This window comes from Oncorhynchus keta, chromosome 2 (assembly GCF_023373465.1).
Source record: "Oncorhynchus keta strain PuntledgeMale-10-30-2019 chromosome 2, Oket_V2, whole genome shotgun sequence".
Taxonomy (NCBI): domain Eukaryota; kingdom Metazoa; phylum Chordata; class Actinopteri; order Salmoniformes; family Salmonidae; genus Oncorhynchus; species Oncorhynchus keta.
Window position 1 is genome coordinate 29,509,780 of NC_068422.1, and position 18,399 is coordinate 29,528,178.

Genomic DNA, 18,399 nt, shown 5'->3' on the forward strand with positions numbered 1-18,399 from the left:
TCATAGGCCAGGCAGGAAAGCAGGTTGATGACGAACACCCACCACACACACACACACACACACAGTACTGACCTCGTCCACATTCTCGAAGGCGTTGATGACGTCGTAAGGCAGGCAGGAGAGCAGGTCGATGACGAACCAGGTCTTCAGGTAGTTCATCCTGATGAGCTTGGGGTCAGAGATGACCTCTCCGGCCGGGCCCACGAAGGTAGTGTGGAAGTTGAGTACAATGTCCACCAGGAAGATTACGTCTACGATGCTGTCCACCACCAGCCACGTCACGTTGTTCTGCTTGGTCTGATAGTACAGAGGAGTAGAGAATCTTTGTTATAGTAGAGGAGAGAATCTGTGTTATAGAAAAGGAGAGAATATTTATAGAGTAGTATAGTAGAGAATCTGTGTTATTCCCGAATGGCAATTTGCTTTAGCGCAGAGAATCTATATTACCTCCCCAAGATTATTAGTACATTTATTTTTTATGCATCCTTGAGGACAGGAGAGGATCTTTATTATTGTAAATTAGAGAATCTTTGTTAGACCATAGAGATATAGGACCCACTTTAAACAAAGTACAACATATAAAGGCTTTATAAAGCATACATAAAGCCTTCATAATCACTACATAAATGCTTCACAAAACATCTATAAGAGTATGTCATACTGTGTATAAAAGGGTGACATAACCATTCCCACTGAAGGGTGAATAATCAAATGTGACAGAAAACACTTTCTATGTTTATACACCATTTATAGAGTCATGACATAAGCTTATAGATGATTTGTGAAGCCTTTATGTACTGCTTATGAATTTATGTATGCCAAATAAAGCCTTTACAAGTTGTACTTCATTTAAAGTGGGACCGAGATATATAACACAAAATAGAGTGGTTGATGTCACACACCTGCATAGCTCTAGACAGAATATGCTGATAATGGCAGCCATCTTGGTCAGGGATAAAGTATATGTCATTATATGGTTCAGACCTTGAAGGAGACGTTGTAAGGAACCATAATGGCCGTGTAGAAGGTGAGGATAAGGATGACCCAGTCCCATGTGGTCTTGAAGGCGCAGTAGTGGAGGATGATGTGGGGCGGCGTCTTGGGCGTCTCCTGCTTGTACTGGGGGAGGATGTCTGAGCCCAGCTGGAGGACCTGCAGATTGTATATCTTTTATGAGTTTGATGGAATAAAATCAAAGAAGGGTTTGGGGTAAACCAAGAGGTTACAGTTCACTGTAACACACACAGTGAAATGACATTGCCACCAGCAGTACTGCAGATATTGAGATGAGCGAAGATGCAAGGCACACGGTATCTGCTCCTGTGCACAGGTTCACTTCATGCTGTTAAAGCGGGGTAGCCAAGGGCCCAAAACAGAGAAGTTGAGCCTTGTGCTTCAACGCTCTTAGTTGTTGCGGAAATTGGCCCACTATGCTGTTTCCTTCCTGAATCTATGTTATATCGCTGAGTCTACCTTTAAAGGTTGCTTAGATATTGTTACATCCATATATGGTGTGTGTGTGTGCATCTATGTGTTTGTAAAGGAGTGTGTGTGTTATCATTTCGTGCATCTCTATAATCACAAAAAAGGACAGAGACAAATGGATTCACAGCACTGGCGCACATGCCTCCACCGTAACCAAATGGAATGACAATGGTGTGTGTCATTCCACACACACACACACACACACACACACACACACACACACACACACACACACACACACACACACACACACACACACACACACACACACACACACACACACACACACACACACACACACACACACACACACACACACACACACACACACACGCACACACACACGCCCTAGCTTTATCAGTGTAGTTATAAACACGTACAATAGACATAAATATTAGCGTACCTCAGCTAGGCGGGAGTGCTTGTGAACGTTCTCTCCCTTGTGTACAGTAGGCTGTAGCTGCTGTAACACCCCTCTACTGCTGGTCAGAGCACGAGTTAGCCGGGCAAACTTCCCCCAACCTGAGAGCACAAGGCAAAAAAAGGGTTTTGGGATTAGTACAAATAATGTACTAAAGGTAGACCAAGATTGAACTTATTAACTAACCAGAGTGTTATTATTAATAATGACGTGTTCAGATTAAAAGCAGCACCCTGATGAGGGCTTTAGACGAAACACATCAGGGTTATTATAATACTTTATTGTAAAAAGTAGTTAGGACTCATCTGTAGGGGACTATCCAAGGGGACTATCCAAGTAAATGTGACCACGTCCTTTGTTGCCACTTACAAACTCTGTCACTCACCTTTTGAAGTTTCATCTTCTATTGGTTGTTTAAAGGCTGTGATGTCACTGAAGGTGCACAGAAACAGCACCACTTTTTCCTGTTCGTTTCGGATAGGGGCTATCTTGACAAAGAACCATACCGGCGTTCCTGAGATGAGAGAACATACATTATTATAGGGGAATACAGCTGTCAACAGAAACGTGTTTATTAAAAAAGCACATGGTTAAAACTGGGCTCAAAGACCCAGCTCCCTGCTGGCGGCACGGGGAGGTATGACTGGGCCCTTATTCATAAAGCATGTCAGAGTAGGAGTGTTAATCTAGGATCAGGTCTCCACTGATTCATTATGACCTACAAGGCAACACTGATCCTAGATCAGCACTCCTACTATGAGACGCTTAATGCTACGGCCCATGATCTACAGGGTTAGTACTCTCCCAATTGGCGATGGAACAGCATTGTACATATTCATAAAAAAATGGCAGAATACATTAGCGTGACAAGAGGCTGTTTTTTATGTTAACTTGGTACTTACTGTTTTTTTTATACATTAGTATTTCAAATGAGTTCATCTCGTAGTTTTCAAACGTTAGCCGTACTTTCTCGCTAGTATCCTTGTCTGTGAGCTCCCCGTACATGAAGCTAGAAACACAAAAGGAAAACAACACTATTCATTTTTAATGTCCCCCAGAAGCATTCAAAAACAAGAGCATAGACATGTTAGAATGCTGCAACGAAGTAAAATTAGTCTCTTGAAATGCCTTATTGAGGAGGTCAGAGGTGTGTTTAACATGTTTATCATGTTTTTTATGATTTCAGATCACTGCATTGTTTGCACAATATTCTTTATCTGTTTCACTTACAGTACCAGTCAAAAGTTTGGACACACCTACTCATTCAAGGGTTTTTCTTTATTTTTACTATTTCGTAGAATAATAGTGAACACATCAAAACTATGAAAATCAAATCAAGAGTCGGCTTTCTATTCCGCAACAAAGCCTCCTTCACTCACGCCGCCAAGCTTACCCTAGTAAAACTGACTATCCTACCGATCCTCGACTTCGGCGATGTCATCTACAAAATGGCTTCCAACAGTCTATTCAGCAAACTGGATGCAGTCTATCACAATGCCATCCGTTTTGTCACTAAAGCACCTTATACCACCCACCACTGCGACTTGTATGCTCTAGTCGGCTGGCCCTCGCTACATATTCGTCGCCAGACCCACTGGCTCCAGGTCATCTACAAGTCCATGCTAGGTAAAGCTCCGCCTTATCTCAGTTCACTGGTCACGATGGCAACACCCATCCGTAGCACGCGCTCCAGCAGGTGTATCTCACTGATCATCCCTAAAGCCAACACCTCATTTGGCCGCCTTTCGTTCCAGTACCAAAAATCGCTGAAGTTGGAGACTTTTATCTCCCTCACCAACTTCAAACATCAGCTATCTGAGAAGCTAACCGATCGCTGCTGCTGTACATAGTCTATTGGTAAATAGCCCACCCATTTTCACCTACATCATTCCCATACTGTTTTTATACTGTTGTTATTTATTTACTTTTCTGCTCTTTTGCACACCAATATCTCTTACCTGTACATGACCATCTGATCATTTATCACTCCAGTGCTAATCTGCAAAATTGTAATTATTCGCCTACCTCATGCCTTTTGCACACATTGTATATAGACTCCCCCTTTTTTCTACTGTGTTATTGACTTGTTAATTGTTTACTCCATGTGTAACTCTGTGTTGTCTGTTCACACTGCTATGCTTTATCTTGGCCAGGTCGCAGTTGCAAATGAGAACTTGTTCTCAACTAGCCTACCTGGTTAAATAAAGGTGAAATAAAACATTTTTAAAAATGAAATAACACATATGGAATCATGTAGTAACCAAAAAATTGTTAAACAAATTAAAACATATTTTAGATTCTTCAAAGTAGCCACTATTTGCTTTGATGACAACTTTGCACACTCTTGGCATTCTCTCAATCAGCTTCATGAGGAATGCTTTCCCAACAGTCTTGAAGGAGTTCCCACATTTGCTGAGCACTTGTTGACTGCTTTTCCTTCACTCTGCGGTCCAACTCATTCCAAACCATCTCAATTGGGTTGAGGTCAGGTGACTGTGGAGGCCAGGTCATCTGATGCAGCACTCCGTCACTCTCCTTGGTCAAATAGCCCTTACACAGCCTGGAGGTGTGTTATGGGTCATTGTCCTGTTGAAAAACAAATGATAGTCTCACTAAGCACAAACCAGATGGGATGGCATATTGCTGCAGAATGCTGTGGTAGCCATGCTGGTTAAGTGTGCCTTGAATTCGAAATAAGTCACAGACATTGTCACCAGCAAAGCACCCACACACCATCACATTTCCTCCTCCATGCTTCACGGTGGGAACCACACATGTGGAGATCATCCGGTCACCTACTCTGCACCTCACAAAGACACGGTGGCTGCAACCAAAAATCTCAAATTTGGACTCATCAGACCAAAGGACAGATTTTCACCGGTCTAATGTCCATTGCTCATGTTTTTTGGCCCAAGCAAGTCTCTTCACCTTATTGGTGTCCTTTAGTAGTGGTTTCTTGCAGCAATTCGACCATGAAGGCCTGATTCACGCAGTCTCCTCTGAACAGTTGATGTTGACATGTGTCCATTACTTGAACTCTGTGAAACATTTATTTGGGCTGTAATCTGAGGTGCAGTTATCTCTAATAAATTTATCCTCTGCAGCAGAGGTAACTCTGGGTCTTCCTTTCCTGTGGCGGTCCTCATGAGAGCCAGTTTCATCATAGCGCTTGATGGTTTTTGCGACTGCACTTGAAGAAACTTTCAAAGTTCTTGAAATGTTCCAGATTGACTGACATTCATATCTTAAAGTAATGATGGACTGTCATTTCTCTTTTCTTATTTGAGCTGTTCTTGCCATAATATGGAATTGGTATTTTACCATATAGGGCTATCTTCTGTATACCACCCCTACCTTGTCACAACACAACTGATTGGTTCAAATGCATTAAGAAGGAAAGAAATCCACAAATGAACTTTTAACAAGGTACACCTGTTAATTGAAATGCATTCCAGGTGACTACCTCATGAAGCTGTTTGAAAGAATGCCAAGAGTGTGTATACTTCATAGTGTTGACGTCTTCACTATTATTCTACAATGTAGAAAATAGTACAAATAAAGAAAAACCCTGCAATGAGTAGGTGTGTCCAAACATTTGACTGGTACTGTACATGTTTCAAGCAAACCACCATAGTCCTTGTGCCCAAGAACACCAAGGTAACCTGCCTAAATGACTACTGACCTGAAGCACTATTGCACTCAACACTGCAATTTCCCACCTGGACAAAAGGAACACATATGTAAGAATGCTGGTCATTGACTACAGCTCAGCATTCAACACCATAGTGCCCTCAAAGCTCATCACTAAGCTAAGGACCCTGGAACTAAACAACTCCCTCTGCAACTGGATCCTGGACTTCCTGACGGGCTGCCCCCAGGTGGAAAGGGTAGGCAACAACACATCTGCCACGATGATACTCAACACAGTGCTTAGTCTCCTCCTGTACTCCCTGTTCACCGATTACTGAGTGGCCAAGCACGACTCCCACACCATCATTAAGTTTGCAGACGACACAACCGTGGTCGGCCTGATCACCGCCAACGATGAGACAGCCTATTGGGAGTTAGTCAGAGACCTGGCAGTGTGGTGCCAGGATAACAACCTCTCCCTCAGTGTGATCAAGACAAAGGAGATGATCGTGGACTACAGGAAAAGGAGGGACGGGCACACCCCCCCGACAGGTCTGTAGAGGAGCAGGTTGAGAGCTTCAAGTTCCTTGTTGTCCACATCACCAACAAACTATCATGGTCCAAACACACCAAGACAGTCGTGAAGAGGGCACGACAACGTCTATTCCCCCTCAGGAGTGTACGGCCCAGTTCATCAGTAGGGCCAAGCTTTATACCATCAATGACCTCTATACCAGGCGGTGTCAGAGGAAGGACCTAAAAATTGCCAAAGACCCCAGCCACCCTAGTCATAGACTGTTCTCTCTGCTACCGCACGGCAAGCGGTACCGGGGCGCCAAGTCTAGGTCCAAAAGGCTTCTTAACAGCTTCTACCCCCAAGCCATTTACGCTGCTGCTACCCACTGTTTATTGTCTATGTACAGTAATTTTACCCATACATACATGTACATATTACTTCAATTACCTTGACTAACCTGTTTTTATTTTATTTAAACCTTTATTTAACTGACTAACCTGTACCCCGGCACATTGACTCGGTACCGGTACCTCCTGTATATAACCTCGTTATTGTTCTTTAATTGTTGCTCTTTTATTTGATTTGATTTTGTAAATATTTTGCTTAAAACTGCATTGTTGGTTAAGGGTTTGTTAATAAGCATTTCATGGTAAGGTCTACAGGTGTTGTATTAGGCGAATGTGACAAATACAATTAGATTTGATTTTGTTGGCACAAAGATCCATTTTAATGATCTGATAGTAAAAATATCCATCTTCAAGATACAGTAAAAATGTAGCACACACACACACTCTGGTTTAAAACACTCTGGTCTCACACCACTGATTGCAACCATTGCAGCCATTTCAAAAATAGCTCTGTGGAGTTGTTAGCTTTGAACAACATGGTAATTCTAATGAGCCTGTATCTTGGGGCCTGCTCGCAAGGATCAAGGTGCAAAGGCTCCCAAAGACTGTTGGCTTCATCTGACAGCACTCCTGACAGGAACATATCTCAACACACCATGTGCCTGCAGACTGGGTTGTCTTCATTAGGGCACACAGTAGCATAACGTTTATGCAACAGAAAATGAACAAAAGTGTTTCTTATTGTACAATAGCTGCTATGATGCGACATCTCCTTAAGACTGTTGGCTTCATTCTGACAGGAACATGTCGACACATCACGTGCCAGCATGGACAGATTTAGCAGATTCAGACTGAGGTTCCGAGCTGGAATTGCCAGACAGTAAACAACAAGTGGTTACCATAAGGTTCCAGAATTGTTGTGTCTGATTCACACTATAGGTCCGACCCAAACCACACTGTGCTGACTCAGATGATTTATTTTTACGTTGTCCTTTCCAACGCAGTTCCAGCAACTACTTACAAACTGTGTAACCAGGCCAGCCCAGTACACCTTGGTTTGGTCCAGCTTGGGTCAATAGTGTGAAAAGGGTAGTGGTGGCAAGTTATCAGTTGTTTTTTTATGCAAGATGTTCTTAATGTTCTCAGAACTTCAGTTTGAACTTAAAGAAGGGAGTATGGTACCTTAAATGTGAAAAGGAAAACAATAACTGCCTCCCAGCGATGATCAAATGTGTAAAAAGGGCTCGAAAACACCCACAATGCTTTACACAACAACAACTAATCCAGCTGAGCATGCAGAGCTCGCCAACATTGAACAAAGTCACTTTTGGAGAGTCTGAAGAGTGATTTCAGTCTGTTTGATTCTTAATAGGGGTTTATTTATTCTTGCTTGCTGGCTGGGATAAAAACAGTGGCATTAGCTGTAAAGTATGGCCTTTGGTTTGGCAGGGAAAGGTGATTATTTTGTTTTCCTCAATTTTTCTTTTCAATGTCATTGTATAATGCTGGTGGGATGAAAAATGGAATCTGGTGATTTCATCTACAGTATCTGAAAATAAGTATGCTAACAGGAAATATGGAGTAAAATGAGCTGAAGAATACAACCAAGAACCACAACAACACCCCAGTGTTCATTGTTGCTGTTCAATAAATTAGATAAAAAGAGATGGAAGGCAGTGTGCTGCTCTTCTACCTGCATGTGCTGCTCTTCTGCATGACTTCCGCCCTGTGGTACCCTGACAGCTTGCAGAAGCCATCGTTGCTGTAGACGATGGGCCAGTCCACGATCTGAGCATTCCCAAGGACAAAATTGGTATCTGTCAAAGATGAGGGGGAACAGAGAAGGAGGTAAGGCTCACTCGTTGGTGATTGGTCACAGTTATCTACAACACATTACGCTGGATGGGGATAACAGTGGAGCGGGATTGGGATAAATTGCATTTCAGTACACTTATGATTAGCAACTGAACTCAAATTCAAATAAACAATTTGGAAAGAAAATCCAAATACATGAATGAAATAAAAAACTGAAGTGAAATGGTGTTGACACCAACCCTGGGTCGACATCGACAGGCGTCAGCACAGTCATATCGCACGATGGAAGCAACTGCAGTACAGTGTGAAAACAGAACAGCAGAATAATCCTTCACATACGGGCACTGTACTCAGTCTCAGACCATCCTTACCATTAATGCTGAGTAAGTAAGCACTGCATGTGGGGAGGGTTAGTTTCTGTTAGGCTTGAAGGGGTATACATAAGTCATAATGCCTACGTAAGCATTGCATGACACCTCTGGCTTTATTTTGACAGCACAAAAATGTGAAGCTTGTGTTAAAAGAGATGTGTCACTCCCAACACTGGCGACAATAACATCTATTTCAAAACCACTCATTGTACCTATGAGAAAGTAGAGATAATCCACGCAGGGGTTTAAATCAAACCGTGTTGATTTGGTTTGAAATAGATAGCTATCCTGCTGAGTATTTAAAGTGATACCATTTTTAGCACTGTCAAAATCTCACTTCACATGTTCTTTGTATACATGTACATTGATGATTTGTCACAGTGAACATTACTTTAACCCTCTGTAAGAAACTAAACGTACACATTAAAAGGCTGACAAATACTACCAGCTGATTATAAAATAGAATGATTTGTTGTTTCTTTCCCATGTGTAATGTAATACCCCTTCAGATATAGGACGACAGCTATTCGTTCGTATACAGAACGGCATAGAAACGTCTGTCTGTCACCAGCCACAGACTCACTGAAGCTTACTACAGTGCGCTGCTATGCTGACGATAGTGTTTCTATGCAGCTACATAGCACATGTATTATATCACATTTGTATGAATTATTGCTTTTGGGAAGGGAGGAAAAGCAAGCTCTGTCAAAATACAACAATACATGACTCAATGTGACGAGGATCAAATTGCTTTTTGATCCGTTCACAAATGATTGACATAGTCAGGCAGCTACGGAGCGAGGAAAGCACCTATAGGTTCAACCATAGTGTATTAAATAACTAATGAGTCAACTTAAATGCACAGAGGAATGGCTATACTCCACAGACATGTGGTTTAATTGCTGTGTTCCACCAATTGTTTATGGAAGAGAAGATACAGTGGCAATTCCAAGGATATTTATGACAAAGGATTATAGAAAACTCCCAAATCTTAGGGACAAAATCCTGATTTAAACTATCGCTGACTTCAGCACACAAAGAAAGAAAAACATCAAAGTCCAAGCCACACATTCACACCACTGTGCAGTAATTACATCCCTGTCTCTATAGGAGTTGGGTGTAATAACTATGAATACACTGCATTTTTAGGTCATTCAGCAGATCCTCTGATCCAAAGTGACTTATTGGTGCAATTAGGGTTAAGCACCTTGCTCATAGGCCAAGACAGATTTTTCACCTAGTCGGCTCGGGGTATAGAGCCAGCGACCTTTTGGTTACAGACTCAATGCTCTTAACTGCTAGGCTACCTGACGCCTCACTGCACTGCCAATGATCTCTGTTCACAGGAAACTCTTAGCTTCACTCCAATCCTCTGAAGTAACACACACACACACACACACAGGCGTGTGCATATGCACACAATCTCTCTCTCACACACACTTAGAATCCAGGGAAAGTGGGAATAGGAGAAGAATATTGTAGCTGTTTATGTGGAGCCTCAAGAGTTACACTGACAAATATTTCATACCATAAAAGATTTAAAAGACATGCTACATGCTTCAGTTCTGTCTCCTGGTCTCTACCTCTCTGGAGGCTTCTGGCCTGTTGGCTATGAGATTAGGGGAATGACTGTCTCTCACACACAGAATATAGATTTGATTTATTTTTTATAAATAGTTTCCTCACACTATTTCACAGTGGTTGGTTCCAGCTCCCACTATTGCACACACAATATGTTGTTCACATTGTTTTTAGAAGAAAAGCATGATTGAATCTGCCAGTACATAAAGTCAACCTGGCAATATGAAAGACATGCGTGCTGCAGCAGCAGTAGAGTACTAAATAATAAAGTATGTTCCATCTGTGGTGTCAAAATGTCACTTGTCATCAACATGGAATGGGAACAAAACACAAACTACATGTGCTACCCAACAATAACAAAAAAATACAAACTACACACACTAGCCTACCAAACTACATTCACCAAGCTAAATGAAGACAACCAGTAACATTACTGACACAAACACAGTACTATGAAGTAGAACGTTCCATGCCAACATTTGTTATTTTACAATGGTTTTCAAAACAACAGTAGGATGCCATCACTGATGGGTAGCTAAGCATCATTTCATCTATGTCCCAATGAAGAACAAGTGTCCTAGGGATTGAATTACCAGTAACAAACAGTTACTACCCAGCTAATGCAGAACATTTTCCTAAACTTTAGCTGGGTAGTGTCTGTGAACCCAAATGAATAGAAGTTAATGATGTTAAATGAAAAGAGAACAGGTGGGGGGGGGTATAGGCATCCACCCCCAGGCCAGGATTTTAGACTGATGTCATAGACTTGAATTAATTTACTTTGTAAATTAACAGCAATTGGTACAGAACAACAAACATAGTACAAAAAGTTAGAGAGTGAGATTAGGGGGGGAAACATGAGCAGCACTCCAAAACATGGTTTGTTTATACCTGTCTGTCTATGTGATAATGTCCATACTGAAAAGTTAAAAAGAAAAATGGTTAAAGTGACAGTGACAAATGTATTTCATATAAACGGTTGTTTTATTTGAGTTATTTTAATACTATTTCACAACCAACATTTCACCTGGACATATTGCCTTACACACGTTATTTGAGCTTTTTAACTAAAAGTAGTTTTGTGTAACTTTGCAAAATCACAATGAACCGACAGGGCAAACAACTTTAAAGTGCAATATAGTAATCCATTATTCTAATTTATGAAGTCTATGAAATAAAATGTATTCGGGGTATTTTATCTTTACTTCATTATGGGGCGACTAGCGAGAAACAGCGAGGCTATTTTTAAACTGCATAATTTCACAAATTGTGCGTCACTGCTGATTCCATGTGCACATGAGATACAATGGCATGCGACTTTCTGTGAATGGGATGTGCCCAAGCCTGACTGTAAACCAGAGATGTGCCAGACAAATAGCCTAGATGGTAACCTATCCATGTTGTTCAATTAATAAATTCAGACTACCATACAAACTTTATTAAACATTGACGTTTGAAAATAGGCTACAAATAATTCGTAGGAGATGGAAATTGTTTTATTCTGTTTTATGATTATTCTGAAGTTCAGACGATGTTAATTGAGAAAGATCTCCCAGTTTCTCGACCCTCGACATTATGCGTTTTAACATGCCAAGGGGTAGGCTTCATCGATGATTTAACACCCCAACATGTTTTTTGGTGGGATACTCCATCCTCAAGTGAATTATCATAGGCATTAGCGCATCTCATGTGAGCAAGATCCTTACCGTTAGATCGTCTGACAATATTTTCTAAAAAAGTGTTTTGAGGGGCTACAAGTCCTCTCCTTCCTCCGGCCATCCTCGCTCGTCATTCAGTCGTCCGTGTGTGGGAGCGATCGGTGGGGCTGGATACTACCCGCAAAACGACAAGTCCAGATGGCTGTCTTCATGGTCCCTTTTATCTGTACTGAGAAAGTGAGCTTTAGGTAAAGGGATCGTCTAGCTGCTATTGCTACAAAGCCTTATCGCAGTCGATGGCTGCGCACCCCTGCACACGAGAAAGCGTGTGCGAAGCCGAATGAAGCGCTTACAGCTAGTCGCGACTCGCATCTGGGGAACTCTCCTTCGCGCTTGCTAGAGCGCGCCTGACTGGTGGTACCCCAAAACTGGTGGTTACTCATTCAAACTTGTAGCGCCATCTGCCGGTGATATACGGTATAGTTTTGCGGTGGGACAACTCGGTAATGAGACGCTTCAGGAGGGCGGACATGTGGTCGAGAGGCAGGGGTCCCAGAGGGGTTAAGAGTCTATGACTCACTAATGTATGCACAATACCCTTTGTCATGTTGTATAAAGAAAATCATTGGTTGTTTTCAAATATGAGCTTGCTTTATAAAGATATAATTACCAACACTCCATAGTTCATATACATTACATACATTAAAGACACACAGGAGTCAAATGGCAGCCCCATCTCCATCTCCCCACACAAAGTCAATACTTCCTCCTCATTAACTTGACCATGTCTTGGTCGTGTTGAGGTGACTTAGATGATCTGCAACATACTTATGTTCTGGAAACTTTTGAAACTTGGTCTCCTTAATTTTGAGCCAGCTCTGTGCTCGGCGCTCAGCGGCGTGTCCTCTCTCCTGCTCTGTGGTCATGTACGGTCGGGAGATCCAGTACTCGTTCTCCGCCTCGCGCTCCAGGTGCACCAGCATGTTGCGTTTCATCTGCCAGGTGATGGCACGCGGCCGGCGGTACTTCCCGATCCACTGCTTGCCAGAGATGCCTTTCCTCAGCAGGGCCATGGTGAGGAACATGGTGAAGGATGTGGGTTCTTCTCAGCAAGTCCTGGATTTATAGGTTACAAGATGACAGAAAAAACATTAGGGTATTGGCTCCCACGAACAGGAACATTGGTGTTATCAGAGAGCAAGAGGCAAAGCAATAGGTTTTACTGCACCCAAAAAAATCTGTCCACAAAAAATAAGGCCACGAAGTGAAGACTTTTTGTTTGGAGGATAATGAGTGTCGAATTTGGTCAACAAAAAATGTTGTTGCTAATGTGCTATGTGAAGCTTATTTGATCTAATATATGTTTCATAATGGTTAGGTAGTTATGAATGCACTGATATAAGTGGACACACGTGGCATTTCGGCAAAAAAAATAATGTTTTGTGACTTTATATCGGAGTCGGAGAGATAGAGGACTCATCATGGATATAACCTGTTTTAAAAGGGACAGTGAGGGCTGCCACCATTTTAAAAGTAGTCAACAGGTGGGGAGATTCCTATGAGTTGGTAGCGATCAGACAATGAAGAAGAAAATGTACTACTTTAAAAACAGAGATAGCCTCAATGGTGCTGCCCATACTGTCACAGACAGTTTAATAGTACAGATACAAAGAAGAGTCCTCTATCTTTATGGCCCGCTGTTCATACGCTGATCTGCCCTCTTATTGGCTAGAATGATTACACCTAATCTCACCTCGTCTCGCCTGCCTTCCATATTTGAAGACCTGTATTTCCATTGTTTGCCAGAAGACACCGACCCTACCATTATGCTTGTTTACACTGACTTGCACTGGGGTCGCACCGCAACCATCGTTACATTAAGACACTGTGGAGGTGGCGCGAGATATGGGTCAGAAAACGTACCTCAACGCAGGGATGGGATATGTCACTGTACTCAACTTTAGCTTTATCCACATTGCTCCATAGAGAAGATTGAAATACTGCTAGTTTTCACAGAAAACTGCCACAGCAGCCATTATGGAATGGCACATTGCTTGGAAGAACAAATTAGCTGATTGGCTGACACTGCCATTTCAGAATGGCTGTAGGCCTACTGCTACCTAGCATAAGGACGAAAAGGGACTTTTTCTGGAAAAAGTAGCAGTACTTCAATTGTCTCAATGAAGTGGATAAAGGTACAATTGAGTAGTTCGAGTGGCATATCTCATCCCTGCATTGAGGTACAATTTCCAACACATATCTCGAGCCGGCTCCACCTGTATTAATGTAACCATGATTGTGTTCCGGACCCCAGTGCAGCTCAGCATAAACATGCTTGACGTCATATATCTTCTGCCAATTCCATTGTCCAATCAACTATTTTGTCAATATAATAGACAATCTTTGGTGTTAGTGGTAAAACATAACAATGGAGGTCATTTCATCATTGCGTTAAAGCAAAAATCCCTCCTGGAGGTATATAAATATATTTTTTAATGTAATGAAGAAGTTACTCTAACATTATTGTTGAGAGATATGGGTATATTCATGGAATTCAAAGATGATGAAATATAGCTAGCTAGCTAGCTATATAACTAATAAAAATACAAAATGTCAAAAGACATTTCATCTAACGTTAGAGGATCATGCACAGAAGTTGGAGCATGAACGAAAATTCTGGAAAATACCACATTTCATGGACATATTGTCTATTCCATTTTCAGACTAATCCAAGTCATCAGGGCGGGAATATAACATGAGCAACACCAATAATGTAGGCCTATTAAATCATTGAAACTACAAACGTGTGTAACGTTAACCACCTGTTTACCAAAGTGGGCATGGTGGATGCATGTTAGTAATAGCTAGAGCCACTGCTACTAGCACATAGTTTAAATATTTGCTACTGCTATAGTATATACTACTAGCTATTTGATAGCTAGCTAACGTTACAAACGCTTTATGCATGAATTGACTAGTAAATTGGTCCTCGCTCCATTTCATTCGAAATACCTGTTAGTTACGAGTTAACTTGTTGTCAAAATTCAGCTTTATTGACGTTGTCTTCACGTACCATGCTAATTCTTGCATGTGACCCCAGTCAGGCTCAGAGACATCTTATTTAAATTTGTATCGGCGGATCGCAACCAACTGAAAGGAGCGTACACCGCCACCTAGAGTACTGGAGTGTGAGGAATGTCACGGTTCCTATCTTCTTCCTTGATGAGGTTTAATGGCGGTTGGCATCCAATAAATGTTGCATTACCGTTACCTACTAGACTGAAGTATAACTCCCTACTCATTCAAGTGGTTTTCTTAATGATTACTATTTTCTACCTTGTAGAATAATAGTGAAGACATTAAAACTATGAAATAACACATATGGAATCATGTAGTAACCACAGAAGTGTTAAACAAATATATTTTATATTTGAGATTCTTAAAAGCAGCCACCTTTTGCCTTGATGACAATTTTGCACACTCTTGACATTCTCTCAACGAACCAACCAATCAATGAAATCTATTTATAAAGCTCTTTTTACATCAGCAGATGTCACAAAGTGCTATACAGAAACCCAGCCTAAATCAGGAAGCAATGCAGATGTAGGAGCATGGTGGCTAGGAAAAACTCCCTAGAAAGACAGGAACAAAGAAAGAAACCTAGAGAGGAACCAGGCTCTGAGGGGTGGCCAGTCATCTTCTGGCTGTGCCGGGTGGAGATTATAAGAGTGAATGGCCATTTAAGGCCAGATTTTTCTCCAAGACGTTCAAACATTCATAGATGACCAGCAGCTTCATGAGGTAGTCACCTGGAATGCATTTCAGTTAACAGGTGTGCCTTGTTAAAAGTTAATGTGTGGAATTTCTTTCCTTCTTAATGCATTTGAGACAATCAGTTGTGTTGTGACAAGTCCATATTATGGCAAGAACAGCTCCAATAAGCAAAGAGAAATGACAGTCCATCATTAAGACATGAAGGTCAGTCAATACGGAACAGTTCAAGAACTTTGAAAGTTTCTTCAAGTGCAGTCGCAAAATCTATCGAGCACTATGATGAAACTGGCTCTCGTGAGGACCGCCACAGGAAAGGAAGACCCAGAGGTACCTTTGCTGCAGAGGATAAGTTCATTATTTACCAGCCTCAGAAATTGCAGCCCAAATAGAGTTTAAGTAACAGACACATCTCAACATCAACTGTTCAGAGGAGACTGTGTGAACTCTTTTAATACTGTTGAAAAGCATTCCAGGTGAAGCTGGTTGAGAGAAGGTCAAGAGTGTGCAAAGCTGTCATCAAGGCAAAGGGTGGCTACTTTGAAAAATGTAAAGTGTAAAAGATATTTAGATTTGTTTAACACTTTTTTGGTTACTACATGATTCCATGAATGTTATTTCATAGTTTGATGTCATCATTAGCATTCTATAATGTAGAAAATAGTAAAAATAAAGAAAAGCCCTTGAATGAGTAGGTGTGTCCAAACTTTTGACTGGTATTTGTATATCATTTGTTGGCCTATCCCTCTATATATTGGTACAAATCTACTACTCACACCACTCCTCTCAGGATCCCTCCCCCTTGACCCATCTTCCTCTATTTTCTTCACTGCCACAGTGTAACAGTATAACTTTAGACCGTCCCCTCGCCCATACCCGGGCGCGGACCAGGGACCCTCTGCACACACCAACAACAGTCACCCACGAAGCATCGTTACCCATCACTCCACAAAAGCCGCGGCCCTTGCAGAGCAAGGGGAACCACTACTTCAAGGTCTCAGAGCAAGTGACTTCACCGATTGAAACGCTATTTAGCGCGCACTATTCCACCGCTAACTAAGCTAGCCGTTACACTCACCCGCCTTTTGACCTCCTCCTTTTCCGCAGCAACCAGTGATCCGGGTCAACAGCATCAATGTAACAGTATAACTTTAGACCGTCTCCTCGCACATAACCGGGCGCGAACCAGGGACCCACTGCACACATCAACAACAGTCACCCACGAAGCATCGTTACCCATCGCTCCACAAATGCCGCGGCCCTTGCAGAGCATTCAAGATCTCAGAGCAAGTGATGTCACCGATTGAAACGCTATTTAGCGCGCACTATTCCACCGCTAACTAAACTAGCAGTTTCACATCCGTTACACTAGCATATGACAACTTCTTCACTACTCCAAGCCTGGATACCTCAATCTGCCTCTCTCGCACTGGATATTTCTGATCTGCAGCCACATGGGCACCCCTACAATTAACAAATATCACTACTTTCCCCAATACTATACATTCCTTTGTCTCGTGCCCTTCTGCACACTTCTCACACCTAGAGACCTCCCTCCTAGAAACCTCCCTCCTACACACTGCTGCTACATGCCCAAAAGCTTGACACCTATTACAATGTTGTTAGAGCCGATTTGGACATATTTGTATAAAAGCTTCTATCCCTGATGAACACAAAGCCAAGCAGATAAAATCACTGGACCTGGACAGAGAAAAGCTGTCTGTTGAAAGAGCACTTGGAATCCGATGGAACATTGAAAGTGATGCGTTTACCTTCAGAGTCACTGTCAAGAACAGACCCCTTACAAGAAGAGGTATTCTCTCAACTGTCAGCTCTATTTATGATCCATTAGGTTTCCTCGCCCCATTCGTATTAAAGGCAAAGCAAATTCTTCAAGTGCTCTGCAAGCGAAAGTGTGGATGGGACGAAGTCATCCATGAAGAACACTCTATTTCATGGAAGAGATGGCTCTCAGAGCTGGACCAGCTCTCCAGATTCCAGATAGACAGGTGTATGATGCCTGAGAACTTTGGTCAAGTCAAGACCGCACAGCTGCATCACTTCGGTGATGCAAGTGAACAAGGTTATGGCACAGAAAGCTACCTTAGGTTCACAAACGGTATGGAAAAGGTCCACATTGCATTCATACTGGGGAAATCAAGGGTGACTCCACTCAAGCAGATGACAATCCCCAGACTGGAACTTGTTGCAGCAACATTGGCAGTGCGAGTGGACAGGATGTTAAGGTTGGAGCTCCAGATTGAACTTGAGGAGTCAACTTTCTGGACAGACTGCCAGTCTGTGCTAAAATACATCCGTAATGATACCAAGAGATTATATACCTTTGTGGCTAATAGGGTTGCTATGATCCGTGACCTATCGAAAGCAAAACAGTGGAGGGTATTTGAACACCAAACACAACCCAGCCGATGATGCCTCAAGAAGATTACATGTTGAAATTTTCCTGAACTCAAAGAGATGGCGCAAAGGACCAGAATTCCTGGAGAAAACAGAAACTCAATGGCCGAAAGTCCCAGAGGAGCTTGACTCCATCCCTCCGGATGATCCAGAGGTGAGAAAAGAATCGTAATCGTAAACAGTACAAGTGTGGAAGAAAATAGTCCAACCAGCAAACTGACTGAGTACTATTCAACATGGAACAGCTTGAAGAAAGCAGTTGCCTGGATGCTGAAACCGAAGAGACTTCTTCTACCGTTAAGCCAGAAAAGGAAAATTGTCTCAAACTGATCCAAGATCAGATCAGAGTCTGACAAACTCACTGAAGGAACAAATTGACAAGTTC

At 42.1% G+C, this 18,399-nt stretch overlaps 2 protein-coding genes across 2 annotated transcripts in view; both read right to left on the reverse strand.

The window, feature by feature from the left end:
* LOC118398887 (potassium voltage-gated channel subfamily H member 1-like) overlaps window positions 1-12,302 on the reverse strand; it is a 102,083-nt gene extending 89,781 nt beyond the window's left edge. The window contains exons 1-7 of the mRNA XM_052474930.1: window positions 11,874-12,302; window positions 8,094-8,217; window positions 2,809-2,915; window positions 2,292-2,420; window positions 1,889-2,007; window positions 985-1,152; window positions 73-297 (exon numbers count right to left, since the gene is read on the reverse strand). Coding sequence (XP_052330890.1) covers window positions 73-297; window positions 985-1,152; window positions 1,889-2,007; window positions 2,292-2,420; window positions 2,809-2,915; window positions 8,094-8,217; window positions 11,874-11,946 — 945 coding nt within the window. The 5' untranslated portion in view covers window positions 11,947-12,302. The remainder of the gene's footprint in view (window positions 1-72; window positions 298-984; window positions 1,153-1,888; window positions 2,008-2,291; window positions 2,421-2,808; window positions 2,916-8,093; window positions 8,218-11,873) is intronic.
* A 152-nt stretch (window positions 12,303-12,454) lies between these two features.
* On the reverse strand, window positions 12,455-12,910 carry mrpl57 (mitochondrial ribosomal protein L57). Its single transcript, XM_035794673.2, has one exon. The coding sequence runs from the start codon at window positions 12,908-12,910 to the stop codon at window positions 12,599-12,601; it is 312 nt and encodes a 103-aa protein (XP_035650566.1). The 3' UTR covers window positions 12,455-12,598.
* Window positions 12,911-18,399: the final 5,489 nt, after the last annotated feature.